Raw genomic sequence first — 23,186 nt, 5'->3', positions numbered from 1 at the left:
ACATTGACAACAAATGAGCAACTGTCTCAGTTGAGCATTTGGAAGAGCAGCAATGCATGATGGGATTATTTTTACATATCTTAAACCTCATTTAAAGATCAATCTCTTGATGTAATGACGAAAAGTTGTACATTCACCGGTTGACTGTAGTATTGCTTTGCCCATTGTGTGTGTTTTTGGCTATTTTGTAAGTCAGTAGCAAATGAGCAAATGAGTGAAGATGGCCTGCGGGCTAAAGACTTTGGAGCTGCAGCGCTGTAGAACTCATACTTACCTGGCAGGGAAGATACCATGGTCAAGATGGTGGTTCTTCTTGACTGAGGCTTAGCCATTGCACTCCAGGCTTTGCTGAAGTTGACGAATTCCCCAAATGCGGGAATCTCGACTGCATAATTTCTGGTAGTGGGGGACTGCGTTCGCGCTCTCCCCTGATGCATTGGTGAAGTAATTTATAATTTACAAATTTACAGAGCTCCCTTGTGTTTTGAGGGAAGTGGTGATGTCCCCACCCCTTAATAATTCACATAAAATAAGTTTAAAATAATGTTTGGTTGGTATGTTCATGTTGACAGATTTAGTATTGGAAAGAGATACATATGACAGATTTTTGATGATTTTTCCCTTTTTTGTCCCCAAAATATAATTCTTTATTAAATTTTTCATTGAGGGAGTCCTCTCAAATCAACTCATGCTGCTTTAGACCAGCACAGGACACAACACAACGAGTTGCCATAGCGACTGCAGCTAATGTTTATAGACCCCAATCACCAACGTCACACAATCACGTGATCGCGGTATTGTGCCGCCATATTGTCCGTCATTGTGTCGTATTGTCAATGATCGTAGTTTGTAAATGTGGATTAACTTGCAAATTATGAAAGCCCCGGTGCTTTCAGACGCTGTAAACTCATTGGATGAGTTGCATAAAAGCCGTTATTTGGAAAAGCTTCGGTCGATCCAGTCGCCAGATCCATATTTGATGCCCAAACCGATGTTTCCTCCCGTCCAGTCCGGTCCCGTGCGTCAGAGCTCGTCCAGAGACCACAAAATTTCCAATCATACTCCAGTTTATGTCACGATGAGGAGTCGGGTTCCCAAAATCGGCACCGGCCCGAATATAAACAGACATTTGTTCAGCTGAGCGTCACCGTTGTCACGATTGTAAAATGAAATTTGGTCCGGTGTATGCCGAAAAATAGCTGCCCCGCGTGAAATGTTCCCCCTGCCGGGAGTGCTGATTTATAACGCTTTATTGATGTGAAAACATCAAATGTTTTCATGGACGCATTACAGTAATAGATTTACGACTGTAAGATCAATTTTAAATAATTAAATTACACAAAATATTAGTAATGTATTTTAGTAACAAATCGTGGACTGGGCCACATAACCATCTTTGAACAGAAATGTATTAGTCTACAGGTTTTCACGACCATATCCCAATGACAATCACACAGGTATACATTAGTTCAAGCAGGGTAAAATAACACATATTCACGGTACAAGAAAGTCGTTTCCGTGTGGGCGCTCCCATCAGGGGGGACATTTCACGCAGGGCGGCTATTTTTCGGCACAACACCTGTTGTTCCGCTTAACTTCTTGCTGCACGAATGTGGCAACGAGCTTCGTAGTCTCCGTCTGATGATGTCTGCGATTGTGTTGGCATCATATTGATGTTTTCGCCGCGGTCTAATGGCTGTCGACACAAACGCATCATGGACCGAGATAAACAAACCGTGCTGCTTTTGAGATGACCCCTTTTACAAATGGGCACACAGCAACTACTAAAATGACCGTTTATCTTCTCTGTTACTACAACCAATGGCCACACATCCCTTCACCATTTGGATTAATCAATGTTAACGATAGTCAGGAAGGTTTTTGGGTTTGTTTACTAGGCGGTGATTCCTTAGACAAGCAGAAAAACACGCAGTAATAGGAGGAATGTACGTAGCGGTAATATGTAAACACGATGAGCTGACGGACAATATGGCGGCACCAGTCAGGGGGGCGGAGTTGTGACGTCACGTGATTGGGGTCTGTAAAGCTAAACGAGGCGGCGGCCTTTGAAAGGTAGTTGTCTGGACACTTCAGAGCAGCTCCCTTGTCACTCATCGTTTATTTTAACAAGGTACAGCTGCCTGGTGAGAAAGAAACGCTTCAGGAGGGAGAGTGAGGCCATATCCACATGTAGCAGCCCATAGCAAAAATTTGTTGCTCATCTGTTGCTTAATCTCGTCTTGTGAGACGAATTTGAGCATCTCAAATTCATCTCATTCTCTGCTCATTTGTTTCTGCATTTGTGCTCCTAAGGCAGTGCTTCTCAATTATTTTCTGCTACACCCCCCCCCCAAGGAAGACATAAATGTTTCGCGCCCCCCCCAAACTCTGCCGCCACTGTAAATAGTATCAATTGTCTATAATATTATTAATATAAGTATGCCTCTGCCTCACATTGTATCCTTTTTTTTTCTATTAGACAAAATAACAGAGATGAACTTATAAAGTATAACTTTATTAACATTGTTTTGTTTGTAACAGAAAAGACTTAACACGCATCAATTTGCCTGAATTAAAAAAAAAAGTCACATCCAAACTTTAAAAATACACTCAAGGTACATTTTTGACCATTTGATACTGAAAAATAAAATCAGTAAATAATAACAAATTCAAATTGATTAGAAACATTAGAAACTCATGAGGACAATATGCCAAAAAATTTGACCGAAAAAACAAAACTGAATAGAAGAAAAAAAAAAGTGTCTTTGGACAGAAGGACAGTTTTTATTTTCGCTGCTCCCAGTATCACCTCCAGTTTGCAATGATGTGGGGTTATTTTTGCACTGAGCATGCTAACAGTGCTCACTGGTTTACTGATGTAACACTGACAAAGCGGGACGATTGTTGGCAATATTCGGCACGTTTTCGCTGAAAAACAACCAAGCGGTTTATCAATGAGATTGGGGTCTAATGTCTTTAAGTGGCGTCTTAATTGATTTGGCTTCCGGCTGTCCGCTATAATCATTTTTAGACACAGTAAACAGTGGTCTTTCCTCGTCTACCACTGTATTAAATGTCAAAGCCAAGCCTGAAAAAAGCGCACTCTCGGCGGGCGAGTGAGAACTGTAGGTGAGGGCGGTCGTCGTGACAATCCCAAGCCGAAAATGGCACTTCTTGGGCGGACACGTGAGAACCGGAGAAGACAGTGGGTCGCTGTGTGAGTCCGGCCGGAAAACGGCTTTCGAAAACGGCGCACAGCTCTCCAGCTCTTCGTGAGTCTCTTCCGTGTGCTGAGTGCTCTTGCTTACTTCAAAAATACTGCGCGCACTTTGAAAATGAGAGCGCCACTGCCACCCACTGAGTGGATGTGCAAGTACACTTTATTCTAGTACGGCAAAAAAAAAAAAAAAAAAAGCATGTTCCCCGAGGTCACACGGCATCGCTCTGCGCCCCCCGGGGGGGCGCGCCCCACTATTTGAGAAGTACTGTCCTAAGGGTACCCTTAGGAGCAAGGAATGAGTCTAAATGAGCAAAGACGTCATTGAGACAAAGGAGATGGATTCGAGAAAACCAGATTTGAGCAATATTTGAGAAGTAAAAGAAATATAAGAGTTCTCAAAATTGTCTCAATCATGTCTTGGTTTCTTTGTAGTGGAATTCAAGAGAATGGAATGAGATAAACCTGAGACTTATATGAGATATATCCGAGACATATGAACCTTAAAAAAAATCTCATCCATGTCACACTTGATTCTCTTAAAGGTGGGTTATCAGAGCCATATTTGAGGCATGTGAGAAAACATTAAGAATGTAATTCAATATGAATGATAAATTAAGAATAACTCAATGAAAAGTAATGTTTACTATTACAAAGTATATGCATTTTTAAAAAAAATCACAACAAAATACAATCATCTAAAATTTAAGAACAAAATCAACATTTGAAAAAAAGAGTGCCATTTCAACCGTGTGAAAGCTTTATTTAAAATATTTAGAACAGCTCACAATTACTTCATACATTCATTAAAGCAACACTAGGTAACTTTTCAAAGTTAATAAAATATTTTCGTAACATTTTTGATGATATGTCAACTGACAACTAGTTGAATGCCACCTCTTAGATCTTGAAGGGGCCTGTATCACTTTCACCGTTACTAATTAACTGACTTTCCCCTTTCCCCATTCATTATAAATACGGAAGTCGATGCTAACACTTTGCATGCTTTCTGCAAAGATGGCAGAGCAACAAGAGAGAAAAAGCTTTGTCTGAGGAGAAAAAATAAAGGGCTGCTACCAGGAATTACAGAGCAATGAGTTCGGGTGGGGTGGACCACACGGATTCATTACCTTATTACTTTTCATCCTTCACACAGCTGCTGAAAACATGTTTTATCCAGCTGCAGGTGACCATCGTGATTTTACGACACTATGCGGGTGTGCGCTGGTTCTCATGGTAAACGCAGTCTTTCTTAAGGCAAAGCACAGCTTTTGTCCAATAGCGTTGCTAAAATGTACTAAAACTAAAAAGTCACCAAGTGTTGCTTTAAATCTGTTGGCTGCCATTGACAGCGCTTAAACCTCCACTCCATCTGAACTGGAAGCGCTGGCAGCGAATGAACGTATTCACCGTCACCCTCCTCGTTAAAATGGAGTGGATGTTTACTAGTGAGAGATTGAAATTCAGAGACGAAAAATAAAAACAGCTAAAAGATTGGACACTTAAATGACACTGAAAGGGTTAAAATGTGTTTGGAATGAAATACAGGTAGACCCCAGGTTACAACCGACATGACTTACCGATTTCGACTTTATGACGTCTGCTTCTTTTTTTTTTTTTTTGGATGTTGACTTTTTGTGATGCATGCTTTTATTTTGGCGCAGGAAGCATAGAACAGGAAGCGAGCGTATGTACAGATGCGCCAGCTCACCCCGCACACGCAGCAGCCGAGTGACAAAAGTGACAACCTGCGCACACATTTGTTGCTTGTGAAGCACCCACAGGCGACGGCTGTATATAACCCCTTTTGTACTGCTTATTATGAGTTTTCAATTACGGTCGAATACTTGGGGTGGGATTGTTATGTTGTTTTTGATGATGTGCGGATGCTGATACATGCTAATCATTTGTTATTGCTGTATCAGCAGCTACTTGTAAACGCATATTTGAATTGCTGTTATTGAAGATGAGACTGATTTAATTTTAATTTCATTCTGTAAGTGTTGATGTCATGAGCAGCTGAATAAAGTCAGCAAACCACACGGAAATCTGTCATCGAACTTAGCTCACTGTCTAGCTAGAACTTGGCTCCAAAATCTTGGCGAGGACAGTACATTGACCTATAATCTGTTTTTGGATATTTTTTTAGAGAGTGTTTTGAGGTACTTAAAGGGTTAATGCCGACTTATGTGGAAATCCTGTGTTGGGCAATTCCTTACTTACTACGTGGCGAAACGTCCTACACCACGGGTGTCAAACAGATTCCACAAAGGGCCGCAGTGGGTCCTGGTCTTTGTCCCAACAGATCCAGCACAGACAGTTCAACCAATGAGGTTTCCGCTAGAATAAGCAGCACCTGACTGCAATCAACTGATTACACTTGTAAAACACCAGATTGGTGAAAAGGTACTCATCTTGTTTGGCTGGAATGAAATCCAGTACCCACTGCGGCCCTTTGAGGACCGGTTTGACACCTGTGTCCTACACAATGCTTAGCGGGCTTGCGCAAGCATTCGCAAATCGGCGAGTACTCACTGTTTTTGTTTTTATCGAGTTTAGTACCTTTTCATGGCCCCAAAAGTACTTTTTGCCTGTATTACCCTCTCATACTTTTAACTATTGTTTTTTTGTGTTGGCTTTCAAGCAGTTGACCACATTAGTCACGTAGCGTATTTAAACTGTCCCTATTTAATATAACTACATTTAAGTATTTTCTTAAGGCATTTTTTTAGTACGTTCTGCCTGTATGCATCTAAACAACAAAGTTGAGCGCGCACGGTAGTACTTTGGGTGTCAAATTCGACTGAAGTAGATGTTTTACCGATGTAGATTTTGGCAGAACACCGGAGCTACGGTGCCAACAAAGGAACGGAACTTGTTCGTAAATCAGGGACTGCCTGTAGGTAAACCTCAACTGGAGAGAACTTGGAGCTCATTTTTGAATTTTATCTTTTCATGCATAACCTAGCAAATATCAAGTTATTAGCCGTGGTTAAATATGCACCATTAACACTGACATTAGCAATTTCTTAGCATTACCACGAAATGAAAAGTCATGCAAACGTGTGTTCAATAATGTTATTTCATAGGTTTTGTTAGCATTTTACTGGCGAGGAAACGAAAACTTAGTCCCGTGATTAGCTAGGAGGTTGACGTTAGCCGTTAGCCAATGATAGATACAGTATATGGTAAAATAGTTCGCCTTAGGGCCACAGAATTAAGTTAGTTAACTCTTCTTCACAAAATAATCGATAAGGCGCTCACCTGTTTAAGTCTCTTTCAGCATGATGTCGAAAACTGCTTCAGTGGTGGCCAGAAGGACACTTTAGTTGTATTTTCCTGTGACAGTAACTTTTCGCTCGTCACAGTGCAGCTGTGATGGTCACGTTCTTCTTCGTGGCATCTTGCAATTACTGCCACCTGCTGCCATACTATCTTGGAAATCATTCCATTTAACACGCGTTATTTTGTTTTTAAATAAAATATTCTTAGTATTGTCTTATTTTTACAATTTCCGTGTTTGTTGTTCGATTGATTTTAGACTCTAACTGCCTAATATCTTGTTTTAAATGTAATTCACTTGGTGACGGAAGCGCTCGCACGTCACTCGTACAAACAGCTTTTTCTTACCATTCGATGGACACGGAAACGACTTTCTTTTACCGTGAATATGTATTTTTTTACTCTGCTTGAACTAATAAATGTCATACCTGTGTGATTGTCATCGGGATATGGTCGTGAAAACCTGTAGACTAATATATTTCTGTTCAAAGATGGTTATGTGGCCCAGTCCACTATTTGTTACCAAAATACATTACTAGTATTTTGTGTAATTTATTTATTTAAAACTGATTTTACAGTCGTAAATCCATTACTGTAATGCGTCCATGAAAACGTGTGACGTTTTCACCTCAATAAAGCCTCATAAATAAGCGCTCCCGTCAGGGGGGACACTTCACGCCGGGGGGGGGGGGACATTTTTCAGCACAACACCTGTATAATGTTGCTTTCAAGTGCTCTGGGAAAGATGAACGTTGCCACTTGTTAATTGGTACGATCCCGTCCTGTTTGTGTGTTGCCTGGCACGGCCAGACTGTTCTCCCTGTATTTTTCAAACACTGCGAAAATAGCTGGAACAGCGGTGAGTCTGGTGTACCAGGCTATTTTGTGTGGTTTTGCAGTCGTAGGAAAAAGGAAAAACAAACAAACAAAAAAAGAAAACGGCAGACTTTGGTTTGCAAAACTGTGTTACCTATTAATTAAATTACTACAAGAAGAGGATGAGTCTCAATGCAAGTTTTTGTTTGTAATTTCCAATAAACTAGAAAAAGTAGAATTTTATAATTTTATAACTGTCACTGCGTTATCAGGCAGGCGTCATAAATAATAAATTGACGGTTTAAAAAAATAATAAATAACAGTCTTCTTCATTTTCCGCCATTTTTAAAGTTTGAAGGGTGTTCTTATCTCGGAAACTCGGGTATCATAGCGGTAATATATTCCCAGTTTTCCATTAGAAAGTACGACTAGAGAGTTGTTCACGCTACTCTGTGTAAATGAACCAGATATGTATTAAATTATTTGCCCGATTATATTCTCGGAATTTTGCACGAGATTAATTAAGATGTGATTGAACATGTCAGAGCAGACATTACACTTTTACAATGAAAGAATCTCAAGAACTTAAAATGAGCTATTACTAATTGGAAGAAGTTCAAATTTAGCACTATTTTTAACTGGCATATGTCTGTTAAGGGCTGCTTAGCATGATCAGGAAATGAGGCAGCTTTGAGACAAGTTTAAGAAATAAAATACTTTGCTCATCCATACCTTTTACTGAGCCATTACTGAGATACTGAGTGCAAGTAAGGGAGATCAAATTGAGACGCGTTTGAGATCAACACAAGATCTCATAGTTGTCTCTTGGTGAGACCTTGAAAGGAGACAGCTGTAAGACATTATTGAGAAATCGTGCCACTGGAATTATTTCTCAAAACCTTCTCACGAAATGCTCACTGTGAGACTTATTTCTCACGAGACAAATTTGAGAAAACCGAGAAAACCACTCTGGTCTCAATCGTTGCTCGATTGATACTGATTCACTTCTCAGAGATGTAAATGAGACATGAACGAGTTCTCATTGTCAATTTTGCTTTGCTATGGGAGGGTATTTGGCAAAAAGAAGATATTTTTCTATGGTTTGACCTATCATCCAAACGCGCACGCAGATTTAAACCAGGGTTCTTAAAAACGACGGGGAAGGTGAAGATTTGCGAATTCTGCGTTTGTGGCTCCATCATGTGGACACTGATAACCGAAGATTTACGTCACAGGCTGCGACAAATTTTGTCCTCACGTCACACATGAGACCAATTTTTACATTTTGACTATATTAAATAGGCGCTTTTTTGCTTCCATTTTTTTTTTTACAAACTCTTGCTGTGCTTCTTATTGAATAATGGGTATTTTGGACAATTATTTTATTGTTTTGAATGTACTAAAAATGAATGAAAGCGGTTGGCTATGGAAGTTTTTTTTTTCTTTCTACACAAACATGCAGATGTGGACGCAATTATTTTCCCTGACGTATTAGGGCAGAATCCTTCTTTTAAAAAAAAAAAAAAAAAAAAAAAAAATCCCTGCTACGTGTGGACATGGCCTGAGAGGCTGTACTTAATCGGATGGGACATTTCGATGTTGGGCTGTGAGTCACGTCATCAATCGATATTAATATCTCAAGCCCCCATTTACTTAAAAATGGACCCAAAGGGGTGGTATTTGTTTGGGCTATGTTTGTGCCAGTTGTTGAGACACCCCTCTGTTATTGAGAGAGTTGGTACGTTCCGTCAGCCGGGGTAGTTAGATAGAGAAAAGCTGCGAGTGACACTATCACTTCAAATTAATATCTGAATATCTATAAAAAGATAGCATCACAAACAAACTTTTTTACAGCACAAAGTGTGTTGGCCTGTGAGTGCTTTGTGACGGTGGAGGGGCTCAGTGGCACATGCTGCACATTCGGTAAAGAAACGAGAGTGCGTCAAGTCTCAAAACACAATTAGCTACAATCGAGAGAAACAAAAAGCAGAAATAGAAGCTCGATTTTTTTGCTAGTCAATTTTAACAAAGCAAATGTCTCTAGGATGATTATGAAAGTCTCGTCTCAACTCAGAACAACGGAGTGAAAATCGAAAAATGCTTCCCGCGGATGCTAATAGGACAAGATCACTCATTCGCTCATTTTGTTGTCAATCACAAATGGAATCAGCCTCAGACAGATCATCCAATCATCATGCAGAGAAGCAGAGGGTCCCCGGGCTGCCAAGCCACTCCCACTGCCCATAAACCCACAATTAGGCAATGATATGTACACACAACAGCATACTTCCCTACAATCTTAGAGCAATCGCCTTTGTTGTACATGTTCATCTTGGAATTCCGATTGTTTTTTATTTTACAAACAATTTTGCAAAAATCCTTCATTTGTCCTTAGCAACGAGCATGTTAGTGGGGCCACACCAGTACCAAATATGGCACAGAAACACACGAAGGAACGATTGATTGTAAATTTCAACTTTAAATATTGTCTCGAATGTATTTCATTTCTCTTTTAAAATTCATCCTGAAGCAGTGTCATTGAACCTCTTGATTGATTGACAGAAAATGGAAGCGGTCGCAGCTGAAGCGGCGACAGAAGAAGAGAGGATGAAAAAAACCCAGTTGGATCTGCAGGATCGCTTCAGACTGGACCTAGAGAGAGAGAAAATGGTGAGCAAACAGAGCCGGTTTACTTCTATCCGCCCGCCATTGCGCTTTTCTTCCTGGAAGAACAAACGAGCAAGATGATGTTGACTCATCGACGCGGACTGCATTCATGAGTTCTTGTGCGTTTGTTTATGCAGGTGCGTCTGCAGATGGAAGAGCAGGTGGCCCAAAAGTCTAACGAACTGGAGCAGAATCTGCTGCGCATCCGCCAGATGGAGGACATGTACCGTCAACTGGAGGCGGCCTTGGAGGACGAGAGGAAGGCCAAGCAGGATGAAGAAGCCGCGCGCAATCTGCAAGCTAGGTCTCACAATGCGGGGCTGCCACGATTAATCGATTTTCAAATTCTACAGCAACTATTTGTGTACTTGATTAATCGTTAGGAGATATTGTTGAACTAAAAATTGTTTGCATCCCCTTTTTTGAATCTCTTACTAATAAATACTCTCTCATTTGATTTTTACATTTTTTTCCATTTATTTAATACAGCAAAGGGAAAAAACAGTACATGGAGAAAACAAAAGTGAAAATATTTCTATTTAACTGTTATTTATTGTATGGCTTAATTCTCGTAATATCATGATTTTAATCTCGTAATATTACGATGTTTCGTAGTTTCTAGTAATGTCATGATTTTAATCTCAGTTAATCGTTTGAAAAATATATGGTATTTTATTTATTTTAAATTATATTTTTTGATAAACAACCAAAGAAAAATGGTGAATGTTCCTTTCTTTTTTTAAATAGATTTTTCAGAGGAAAAAGTTTAGATTTATGTAGTCTTTATAAACAATGGAGTATTAGGGCCAAAGACAGAAAGAGAAAAAAATAGGACTACGAGATTGAAGTCGTAGTATCAGTACGTAAAAAAAATGTCGTACCGTTATTACTAGAATATAGTCGTAGTATCAGTACGACAAAAATAGTCGACATACTAGTATACAGTGGGGCAAATAAGTATTTAGTCAACCACTAATTGTGCAAGTTCTCCCACTTGAAAATATTACAGAGGCCTGTAATTGTCAACATGGTTAAACCTCAACCATGAGAGACAGAATGTGGGGGAAAAAAAAACAGAAAATCACATTGTTTGATTTTTAAATAATTTATTTGCAAATCATGGTGAAAAATAAGTATTTGGTCATTACCAAAAGTTCATCTCAATACTTTGTTATGTACCCTTTGTTGGCAATAACGGAGGCCAAACGTTTTCTGTAACTCTTCACAAGCTTTTCACACACTGTTGCTGGTATTTTGGCCCATTCCTCCATGCAGATCTCCTCAAGATCAGTGATGTTTTGGGTCTGTTGTTGGGCAACACGGACTTTCAACTCCCTCCGCAGATTTTCTATGGGGTTGAGACCTGGAGACTGGCTAGGCCACTCCAGGACCTTGAAATGCTTCTTACAAAGCCACTCCTTTGTTGCCCTGGCTGTGTGTTTGGTATCATTGTCATGCTGAAAGTCCCAGCCACGTCTCATCTTCAATGCCCTTGCTGATGGAAGTAGATTTTCACTCAGAATCTCTCGATACATGGCCCCATTCATTCTTTCCTTTACACAGATCAGTCATCCTGGTCCCTTAGCAGAAAAACAGCCCCAAAGCATGATGTTTCCACCCCCATGCTTCACAGTGGGTATGGTGCAATTCAGTATTTTTCCCTCCAAACAAGAGAACCTGTGTTTCTACCAAAAAGTTCTATTTTGGTTTCATCTGACCATAACACATTCTCCCAGTCCTCTTCTGGATCATCCAAATGCTCTCTAGCAAACCGCAGACGGGCCTGGACGTGTCCTTTCTTCAGCAGGGGGACACGTCTGGCAGTGCAGGATTTGAGTCACTGGCGGCGCATTGTGTTACTGATAGTAGTCTTTGTTACTGTGGTCCCAGCTCTCTGTAGGTCATTCACTAGGTCCCCGTGTGTGGTTCTGGGATTTTTGCTCCCCGTTCTGTCAGGAATGAACGGGCAGGCAGGCAGGTTGTTATGGACCCAAATGCAGGGAAAACGAAAAAGGCAGCGAGGCAGGTGGCAGAGAACTCAAAAGGGCTTTAATGATAACTAACAAAAGGCACAAAGTACAAAACAAAGGCTGTGGTGATCAAAAAACTATCAACAAATAACTTAGGTCACTAACAAAGGCTGAATATCAAAAACTTACTGAGACGAACACGAGGGCTAGGACTGGACTTCAACTTTGACGCAGGCACAGACATTGACATAGACAATGACGCAGCAAGGAGTGAACAGAAAATGGGAGCATATATACACAAGCAGACAAGGGATAACGAGACAAGGAACAGCTGGGTAACACAGGTGGATGCAGATTGCCGAATACACTGGGAAAACACACACAGGTGAGAGCAATGGGTAATCACAGGACAAGTCACACAAGGAGAAACCAAACACAAAACCTAACAGTACCCCCCCCTCAAGGGACGGATCCCAGACGTCCCGAGGAAACAAAAAGTCAGAAGGTTGCTCGGAGGAGGGAGCAACACCAGCCCGTCACGGCCAGTCAGGCGGGCGTCCAGGACGCCAGACGTGGGCCGATCGCACGGGTCGATCGGGAGGGCGCCCGGGGCGCCAGACATTGGGCGACCGCACAGGCAGATCAGGCGGGCGTCCCCGACGAGGTAGTGCTCGGTTGTCCATACCGCCACGTTTTGGCAGGAAACGGGGAGCAGCATCATCGGGGCGAGGGTCCGGAACAGAGTCGGAGTCGTCGTGCGGACCAGGAACAGAGTCGGAGTCGTCGTGCGGACCAGGAACAGAGTCGGAGTCGTCGTGCGGACCAGGAACAGAGTCGGAGTCGTCGTGCGGACCAGGAACAGAGTCGGAGTCGTCGTGCGGACCAGGAACAGAGTCGGAGTCGGAGTCGTCGTCGTCGTCTGCTGGCGGGACAGCAGCGGTGTCGTCTGCTGGCGGGACAGCAGCGGTGTCGTCTGCTGGCGGGACAGCAGCGGTGTCGTCTGCTGGCGGGACAGCAGCGGTGTCGTCTGCTGGCGGGACAGCAGCGGTGTCGTCTGCTGGCGGGACAGCAGCGGTGTCGTCTGCTGGCGGGACAGCAGCGGAGTCGTCTGCTGGCGGGACAGCAGCGGAGTCGTCTGCTGGCGGGACAGCAGCGGAGTCGTCTGCTGGCGGGACAGCAGCGGAGTCGTCTGCTGGCGGGACAGCAGCGGAGTCGTCTGCTGGCGGGACAGCAGCGGAGTCGTCTGCTGGCGGGACAGCAGCGGAGTCGCAGGAGACTGCTGGCGGGACAGCAGCGGAGTCGCAGGAGACTGCTGGCGGAGCAGCAGCGGAGTCGCAGGAGACTGCTGGCGGAGCAGCAGCGGAGTCGCAGGAGACTGCTGGCGGAGCAGCAGCGGCGTCGCAGGAGGCTGCTGGCGGAACAGCAGCGGCGTCGCAGGAGGCTGCTGGCGGAACAGCAGCGGCGTCGCAGGAGGCTGCTGGCGGAACAGCAGCGGCGTCGCAGGAGGCTGCTGGCGGAACAGCAGCGGCGTCGCAGGAGGCTGCTGGCGGAACAGCAGCGGCGTCGCAGGAGGCTGCTGGCGGAACAGCAGCGGCGTCGCAGGAGGCTGCTGGCGGAACAGCAGCGGCGTCGCAGGAGGCTGCTGGCGGAACAGCAGCGGCGTCGCAGGAGGCTGCTGGCGGAACAGCAGCGGCGTCGCAGGAGGCTGCTGGCGGAACAGCAGCGGCGTCGCAGGAGGCTGCTGGCGGAACAGCAGCGGCGTCGCAGGAGGCTGCTGGCGGAACAGCAGCGGCGTCGCAGGAGGCTGCTGGCGGAACAGCAGCGGCGTCGCAGGAGGCTGCTGGCGGAACAGCAGCGGCGTCGCAGGAGGCTGCTGGCGGAACAGCAGCGGCGTCGCAGGAGTCTGCTGGCGGAACAGCAGCGGAGTCGCAGGAGTCTGCTGGCGGAACAGCAGCGGAGTCGCAGGAGTCTGCTGGCGGAACAGCAGCGGAGTCGTCGGGCACTGGAACGAAGGTCAGACGGCGAGGCGCCGGGACAGGGACTAGGCGACGAGGCGCCGGGACGGGCACTGGACTGCGTGGAATCAGCGCAGGCACTGGAACGGAGGCCAGACGGCGAGGTGCCGGGACAAGGACTAGGCGACGAGGCGCCGGGACGGGCACCTCGGGCAGCTTGGGCGCCGGGACGGGCACTGGACTGCGGGGAGCCGGCGCGGGAGGAGCTGGACTGCGGGGAGCCGGCGCGGGAGGAACTGGACTGCGGGGAGCCGGCGCGGGAGGAACTTGACTGCGGGGAGCCGGCGCGGGAGGAACTTGACTGCGGGGAGCCGGCGCGGGAGGAACTTGACTGCGGGGAGCCGGCGCGGGAGGAACTTGACTGCGTGGAGCCGGCGCGGGAGGAACTTGACTGCGTGGAGCCGGCGCGGGAGGAACTTGACTGCGTGGAGCCGGCGCGGGAGGAACTTGACTGCGTGGAGCCGGCGCGGGAGGAACTTGACTGCGTGGAGCCGGCGCGGGAGGAACTTGACTGCGTGGAGCCGGCGCGGGAGGAACTTGACTGCGTGGAGCCGGCGCGGGAGGAACTTGACTGCGTGGAGCCGGCGCGGGAGGAACTTGACTGCGTGGAGCCGGCGCGGGAGGAACTTGACTGCGTGGAGCCGGCGCGGGAGGAACTTGACTGCGGGGAGCCGGCGCGGGAGGAACTTGACTGCGGGGAGCCGGCGTTGGCGGAACTTGACTGCGGGGAGCCGGCGTTGGCGGAACTTGACTGCGGGGAGCCGGCGTTGGCGGAACTTGACTGCGGGGAGCCGGCGTTGGCGGAACTTGACTGCGGGGAGCCGGCGTTGGCGGAACTTGACTGCGGGGAGCCGGCGCGGGAGCTTCGGGAACCCACGACGTCAGCACCGCCGCCCGCCGTCGGCGTTGACGGCCACGCCGAGGCTTTTGCTGAGGGCCTTCAGGTGGCAGGGGCGGCAGAATAGCCCCATTAGGCCGCAGTGAGCCTGGGCGTCCCCGCAGACCACCCCGGGGGGGTCCCCGATAGATGGCCCACCGGGATCCCAGGTAGGAGTCTTTGGCCAAGATTTCAGAACGGGATATAAAGTGCGACGGGTGGAAAGAAAAATTACCAGGGGAAACGGAGGGCGTGAAATCAAAATCCAGGTCGGAGTCGGAATCAGAATGGAAATCATATGAATCGTGATCTTCAAAATCAGAAAAATCTGAATCTAAAAAAACGTGGCGAGGCAGAATATAATCAGGGGAACATGCGGATGGTCGTCGGCGTGTACGCCGGTGCTGGATTTTTCCCGCTGGGTCCACTAGTGGCTGCGTCATTCTGTCAGGAATGAACGGGCAGGCAGGCAGGTTGTTATGGACCCAAATGCAGGGAAAACGAAAAAGGCAGCGAGGCAGGTGGCAGAGAACTCAAAAGGGCTTTAATGATAACTAACAAAAGGCACAAAGTACAAAACAAAGGCTGTGGTGATCAAAAAACTATCAACAAATAACTTAGGTCACTAACAAAGGCTGAATATCAAAAACTTACTGAGACGAACACGAGGGCTAGGACTGGACTTCAACTTTGACGCAGGCACAGACATTGACATAGACAATGACGCAGCAAGGAGTGAACAGAAAATGGGAGCATATATACACAAGCAGACAAGGGATAACGAGACAAGGAACAGCTGGGTAACACAGGTGGATGCAGATTGCCGAATACACTGGGAAAACACACACAGGTGAGAGCAATGGGTAATCACAGGACAAGTCACACAAGGAGAAACCAAACACAAAACCTAACACGTTCTTCTTATCATTTATACGCCACGGGGTGAGGAGGGAGTTGAAAATCCGTGTTGCCCAACGACAGCCCCAAAACATCACTGCTCTAGAGGAGATCTGCATGGAGGAATGGGCCAAAATACCAGCAACAGTGTGTGAAAAGCTTGTGAAGAGCTATAGAAAACATTTGGCCTCTGTTATTGCCAACAAAGTGTACATAACAAAGTATTGAGATGAACTTTTGGTATAGACCAAATACTTATTTTCCACCATGATTTGCAAATAAGTTCTTTAAAAATCAAACAATGTGATTTTCTGTTTTTTTCCCACTTTCTGTCTCATGGTTGAGGTTTACCCATGTTGACAATTACAGGCCTTTCTAATATTTTCAAGTGGCAGAACTTGCACAATTAGTGGTTGACTAAATACTTATTTGCCCCACTGTATATGTATAGCTGCAGTGTGGCTAATGTAGCTAAATTAGCTGCTACGTACTTTAAGTAGTGCGTCGCTGCCTCTGTTAAAATCAACAATATTTAGAGCATCTTGTGAGGCTTTGTTTTAGAATCTGTTGCACAAATAAAGAAATCCTTAATCTTTTGGTTCATCGTCAAATTATAATCAAATGAAGGATTTATACCAGTACTTCGTCGTGGCTCATAGTCCTATTTACGAAAAGTACATAGCTAAATTAGCTGCACAGTATCCTTACGTATATTAACGACTTTAAACTCATACTGTTACCAGGACTTTATTCTCATTCTAATAGTAATTAATCTTCGTACTCATGGTGCGGCGTTTTTCCTCGTACTACTACTAATACTATGATTTCTCATAATAATGCCATGACTGTATTTGCTGAAAAAAAAATCTTTAAAAAAGTATTTTAAAATATTTAAATAAAGGAACAAGCAAATAAATCTTTTTTATTTTTTTAAAATGTATTTTGTATTGAACGAATATTCATTCGCCTCTCCCAGTCAAAACAGATTAGACGTCGAGTGATGTTAATGGCATCCAATGTGTTGAATGAGTGCCCTGTATGAGTTAAAAATAATTTTTAAAAAATCATAATTTGTGCAGAAAAGGAAGAAACCTGGTATATTGACAAAGTGTCGTCTGTACGCAGGCTGCTAGAGGAGGAAACTGCCAGGAGGGCAGAACTGGAGCACCTGCACTTCCAGCAGATGCAGGACCGTAAGGGGGAGCCGGCAGCTGAACACCCTGCCCAGGAGCAAGAGCTGCGGGCCGCCGTGGCACGGCTGGAAAAGGCTGAGACCGAGCGGCATGGAGCTCTCCGCAAGTATGAGGTCAGTGTCAGGTTTTGCCTGTCACGTTTACTATCTATTTTTCTCCTCCAAATCTTCTCTTGAATTCGATTTACAGGAAGTGTCAAGGAACCTGGAGCGAGCGGCTAACAAGACCAAGAAGTGGAAAGACCAAGTGGCCAAGCACGAAGGACTGGTGCGCCTCATCCAGCCAGGTAGCGAGTGATTTAAAAAGGAAAAAAAAAAAGACAAATTGGCTATTTGATTGGTTTTTGGTGATTGATCCTTGCTTTAGGTCACAAGAGTCCACACAGGGTAAGCAACTGGGGCGCGGCTTCCGTTAGCGAGGTGGAGCTGGAGCTGCGCAAGAAGTTGTGGCAGGAGAGCAAAAACCCACCAACACCTTCGAGTCCATGAAGGAACAACAAACAAGGTCCTAAACTCATTCACTGCCATTTACCTGCCAGTGAATGATTGTGTTTCGCGCCATTGATGGTGATAGACGTCACTGGCGTCAATTGCTCGTGGATGAAATTAATGATTCATAATAATGGATTGACTAATTTTTGACAAGGGCCTAAATATGATAATCATTTTACTAATCCATGACGCAGAGTGTCCACTAGATAGCAGCAAAAACACGTTTTAGGCGGTCATCGGTTCATGACAGCAACGTCATCCGAATTTTTAATTCAATTTGAGTATTTAGTCAACTACACAAACAGAATTACTGCAGAAAAAGCTGTAAGGTAAAAATGTTTCCATGTTGAGCTTTTTTAGTATCCTTGATATCTATTTTAATGGCATTAAAGGGGTTAAAGAATCCTGATGTCTTGTATGTATGCAAAGTATTAATATCTCAGAGAATAAAAATGTGGCGCCTCATGCATGTCCAACTTTCACAAATCTCTGGAGTATTCCAAAGCGGAGAACATCTCCAGTTGCCCCCCCCCCCCCCCCCCCCAACCCAGAAGAAAAATCACCCGGAACAAATTCATTTGGACTCATTTCCAACATCTCCTAGTCCAAAGTGATTGGGAACATTCTTCAGAAATGGGAAAAAAAGGAAAAAGTCTGACAGATGCGTCTTTGACCCCACGGCCTCGTACACACGTTGTAAATCTTTAAGGTTTTTGTATGATTTTTATTGCATTAAAAAATATCTGGTTTTGCAGGTGCGTATGTTGTTTGTATCCAAAGTGGCCATTGAAAGAATTTGAAATTTACTTTGAACACAAGACCTACCATGATGACGGAATTAAGGAAAACAAATCTGAAATAAAAGCAGCACTTGCCGGGCTACTAGAAGCCAATTTACAGCAGGCGGTGCTTAGGATCTTTTTTAGCGTTTTCTTCATACAGGGTATGCACAATGGCAGTACACACGTTTGCAGGATAGTGTACTACTACTTCTACTTGGCTACTATAATGACAGCCTTCTATTTCACCTACAGTGTGTGTTGTAGTTTTTGTATTAAAAAAACATAAAAGCACCCGTGTATTATTATAATGCAAATCCCTGCAGCTAGACGGCGCAATGACACACGAACATATTTTAAAACTAAAAGATCCAAAAAGCCTTGGTTTAACACCCCCTTTTCACAACACTAATTTAGATTGCAGATTAATATCCAACAGCGCTCTGCACGGGGGCAGCTCAACAGCAACAAAAAATAATAATAATATGGCTACAATGCAAGCATGTCTTACCTATTTGAAGACACCAAAAGTAGATTTCCTTTCTGGACTCCACAGTCTAAATCTGCAGCAAACATGTCTGCGCTGGGTAATGTTATAGAACTATCATCATAATCATCTTCATTTTCGACCTCGAATTGAATTTTAGAAAATGTTGCTGTTTTTGTAAAGAAAAAACTGCTTATTTTCCTTTTTGCGCCATGTTGACGCCGCCTCTGTCAACATTTAACTTTTCCGATTCAAAAGCAAAGTGTCACGTGGTGACCATGTTATTAACAGAAAAAAACTATTTCAACATATATATTTAACCCCCAAAGTTTAATTCGGTATTGTTTCAATATGTTTTATTTATTTCTAACAACAACTACCAAAAAAAATCTACCAAAACACTTCTCCATAACACACGGGGGTGCTGCAGCATCCTCAGAGTACCGGTTTAAGGTAGCTTTGCCTTGCCTAGTGTGTGTGATTATGACTATTTTGTAAGTCAGTAGCAAATGGCCAATGACTGAAGATGGCCTGCGGCCTAAAGACTTTGGCGCTGCAGCACTGTGCAACTCATACTTACCTGGCAGGGAAGATACCATGGTCTAGATGGTGGATCTTCATAACTGAGGCTTAACCACTGCATTCCCGGTTGAACTAATGTTGACAAGTTGTCCAAATGCGGGAATCTTTACTGTGTAATTTCTAGTAGTAGAGGTCTGCGCTTGCGCTCTCCCCTGATCTACTGGTGAAATAAACTTAATTGTAATGTGATTTCTTATTAATTGACTGTAATGTAATGTGATTTCTTATCAATTGACTGCAATGTAATGTGATTCCTTGTTAATTGACTGTAATGAGAACTGCCCCCCCCACCCCTGTGAAAATTTACATTAAAAATAACAAATATAATAAAGGGTATTCAACTTAATCAGATTTAGTGCTGGAAAGATACAGCTAAGAAATGATAATTCACTTTTTTCCCCAAAGTATACAGGTCCCTTTCAATAAATTAGCATATTATGATAATGTTCATTATTTTCTGTAATGTGCTGATAAACATTAGACTTTCATATATTTTACATTCATTACACACAACTGAAGTAGTTCAAGCCTTTTACTGTTTTAATATTGATGATTTTGGCAAAAAAGTCAAGAAAAACCAAAAAACCCTATCTAAAAAAATTAGCATATCATGAAAAGGTACTCCAAAAGAAGCTACTAACCTAATCATCTGAATCAACGAATTAACTCAAAACCCCTGAGGAAATTCCTGAGGCTATTAAAAGCTCCCAGCCTGGTTCATTACTCAAAACCGCCATCGTGGGCAAGACTGCTGACCTGTCTGTTGTCCAGAAGGCCATCATTGACACCCTCAAGCAAGAGGCTAAGACACAGAAAGAAATTTCTGAGCGAATAGGCTTTTCCCAGAGTGCTGTATCAAGGCATCTCAGTGGGAAGGAAAAAGTGTGGCAGGAAACGCTGCACAACCAGAAGAGGGGACCAAACCCTGAGAAAGATTGTTGAGAAGGGCCGATTCCAGATCTTGGGGAACCTGCAGAAACAGTGGACTGAGTCTGGAGTAGAAACATCCAGAGCCACCGTGCACAGGCGTGTGCTGGAAATGGTCGGATGAGATATGCAAATTTTTTTTAGATAGGGATTTTTGTTTTTCCTTGACTTTTTTTTGCCAAAATCATCATTATTAAAGCAATAAAGGGCTTGAACTACTTCAGTTGTTTGTAATGAATCTACAATATATGAAAGTCTAATGTTTATCAGTACATTACAGAAAACAATGAACTTTATCACAATATGCTAGTTTATTGAGAAGGACTAGTATATACAGTGGGGCAAATCAGTATTTAGTCAACCACTAATTGTGCAAGTTCTCCCACTTGAAAATATTAGAGAGGCCTGTAATTGTCAACATGGGTAAACCTCAACCATGAGAGACAGAATGTGGAAAAAAAAACAGAAAATGACATTGTTTGATTTTTAAAGAATTTATTTGCAAATCATGGTGGAAAATAAGTATTTGGTCAATACCAAAAGTTCATCTCAATACTTTGTTATGTACCCTTTGTTGGTAATAACGGAGGCCAAATGTTTTCTGTAACTCTTCACAAGCTTTTCACACACTGTTGCTGGTATTTTGACCCATTCCTCCATGCAGATCTCCTCTAGAGCAGTGATGTTTTGGGGCTGTCGTTGGGCAACACGGACTTTCAACTCCCTCCACAGATTTTCTATGGGGTTGAGATCTGGAGACTGGCTAGGCCACTACAGGACCTTAAAATGCTTCTTACGAAGCCACTCCTTTGTTGCCCTGGCAGTGTGTTTGGGATCATTGTCATGCTGAAAGACCCAGCCACATCTCATCTTCAATGCCCTTGCGGATGGAAGGAGATTTTCACTCAAAATCTCTTGATACATGGCCCCATTCATTCTTTTCTTTACACAGATCTGTGGTCCTGGTCCCTTTGCAGAAAAACAGCCCCAAAGCATGATGTTTCCACCCCGTGCTTCACAGTGCGTATGGTGTTCTTCGGATGCAATTCAGTTTTCTTTGCCCTCGAAACACAAGAACCTGTGTTTCCACCAAAACGTTCTATTTTGGTTTCATCTGACCATAACACATTCTCCCAGTCCTCTTCTGGATCATCCAAATGCCCTCGAGCGAACCGCAGATGGGACTGGACGTGTATTGGCTTCAACAGGGGGACACGTCTGGCAGTGCAGGATTTGAGTCCCTGGTGGCGCATTGTGTTACTGATAGTAGCCTTTGTTACTGTGGTCCCAGTTCTCTGTAGGTCATTCACTAGGTCTCCCTGTGTGGTTCTGGAATTTTTGCTCACCGTTCTTATCATTTTGACGCCAAAGGGTGAGGTCTTGCATGGAGCCCCAGATCGAGGAAGATTATCAGTGATCTTGTATGTCTTCCATTTTCTAATAATTGTTCCCACAGTTGATTTCTTTACACCAAGCGGTTTACCTATTGCAAATTCAGTCTTCCCAGCCTGGTGCAGGTCTACAGTTTTGTTTCTGGTGTCCTTCAACAGCTCTTTGGTCTTGGCCATAGTGGAGTTTGGAGTGTGACTGACTGAAGTTGTGAACAGGTGTCTTTTATACCCATAATGAGTTGTAATGAGAAAACAGGTGCCATTAATACAGGTAACAAGTGGAGCCTCGTTAGACCTCGTTAGAAGAAGTTAGACCTCTTTGACAGCTAGAAATCTTGCTTGTTTGTAGGTGGCCAAATACTTATATTCCACTCTAATTTGTAAATAAATTCTTTAAAAATCAAATAATGTTATTTTCTGTTTTTTTTCCCACCACATTCTGTCTCTCATGGTTGAGGTTTATCCACGTTGACAATTACAGGCCTCTCTAATGCTTTCAAGTCGGAGAACTTGAACAATTGGTGGTTGACTAAATACTTATTTGCCCCACTGTATATACAGTGGTATGAAAAAGTATCTGAACCTTTTGGAATTTCTCACATTTCCTGATTAAAATCACCATTAAATGTGATCTGATCTTTGTCAAAATCACACAGATGAAAAAATCGTCTTTTAACTTAAAACCACCCAAACATTTATAGGTTTTCATATTTTAAAGAGGATAGCATGCAAACAATGACAAAGGGGGGGGGGGGGGGGGGAACAACTAAGTGAACCATCTGATTTAATATTTTGTGCCCCCCCCCCCCACCTTTGGCAGCAATAACTTCAACCAGACGCTTGCTGTAGCTGCAGATCAGTCTGGCACATCGATCAAGACTAATCTTGGCCCATTCTTCGCTACAAAACTACTGTAGTACAGTCAGACTCCTGGGATTTATGGCATGAATCGCTGTCTTTAGGTCATGCCACATCATCTCAATGGGGTTCAAGTCTGGACTTTAACTTGGCCACTTCAGAGCGTGTATTTTGTTCTTCTGAAACCATTCTGAAGTTGATTTACTTCTGTGTTTTGGATCATTGTCTTGTTGCAGCATCCATCCTCTTTTTAGCTTCAACCGTCTGACAGATGGCCTCAGGTTTCCTTCAAAACATTCTGATAAACTTTTGAATTCATTTTTCCATTAATGATTGCAAATTGTCCAGGCCCAGAGGTAGCAAAACAGCCCCAAACCATGATGCTCCCTCCACCATGCTTCACGGTGGGGATGAGGTGTTGATGTTGGTGAGCTTTTCCATTTCTCCTCTACACATCACGTTGTGTGTTACTCCCAAACAAACTTTGGTTTCATCAGTCCACAAAATATTTTGCCAAAGCTTCTGTGGAGTGTCCAAGAGTCTTCCCATGAACACCATTCTTGGCCATAGTTTTACATATAGTTGATGTGTGCACAGAGATATTGGCATGTCCCAGTGATTTCTTTAAGTATTTAGCTGACACTTTAGGGTTCTTTTTTTACCTCTCGGACTATTCTGCGCTGAACTCTTGGCGCCATCTTTGGTGGACGGCCACTCCTTGGGAGAGAAGCAACAGT

General features: G+C 43.9%; 1 protein-coding gene and 2 non-coding genes across 3 annotated transcripts in view; all 3 read left to right on the top strand.

Annotated features, from left to right (window-relative positions):
- swap70a (switching B cell complex subunit SWAP70a) overlaps window positions 1-18,179 on the top strand; it is a 61,048-nt gene extending 42,869 nt beyond the window's left edge. Inside the window, exons 8-12 of the mRNA XM_057847139.1 lie at window positions 9,878-9,985; window positions 10,120-10,286; window positions 16,867-17,047; window positions 17,124-17,220; window positions 17,301-18,179. Of these exons, the coding sequence (XP_057703122.1) occupies window positions 9,878-9,985; window positions 10,120-10,286; window positions 16,867-17,047; window positions 17,124-17,220; window positions 17,301-17,422 (675 nt within the window). The 3' untranslated portion in view covers window positions 17,423-18,179. The remainder of the gene's footprint in view (window positions 1-9,877; window positions 9,986-10,119; window positions 10,287-16,866; window positions 17,048-17,123; window positions 17,221-17,300) is intronic.
- LOC130928399 (U1 spliceosomal RNA) lies at window positions 267-431 on the top strand. The gene has a single exon (XR_009066681.1). It is a non-coding gene; the product is annotated as a U1 spliceosomal RNA (small nuclear RNA).
- A 1,084-nt stretch (window positions 18,180-19,263) lies between the features above and the next one.
- LOC130928351 (U1 spliceosomal RNA) lies at window positions 19,264-19,428 on the top strand. The gene has a single exon (XR_009066663.1). It is a non-coding gene; the product is annotated as a U1 spliceosomal RNA (small nuclear RNA).
- Window positions 19,429-23,186: the final 3,758 nt, after the last annotated feature.

Source organism: Corythoichthys intestinalis, chromosome 1, assembly GCF_030265065.1.
Source record: "Corythoichthys intestinalis isolate RoL2023-P3 chromosome 1, ASM3026506v1, whole genome shotgun sequence".
Classification (NCBI taxonomy): Eukaryota; Metazoa; Chordata; class Actinopteri; order Syngnathiformes; family Syngnathidae; genus Corythoichthys; species Corythoichthys intestinalis.
Note: the sequence above shows the minus strand (reverse complement) of the source record. Positions and strands in the feature narration are given on the sequence as shown.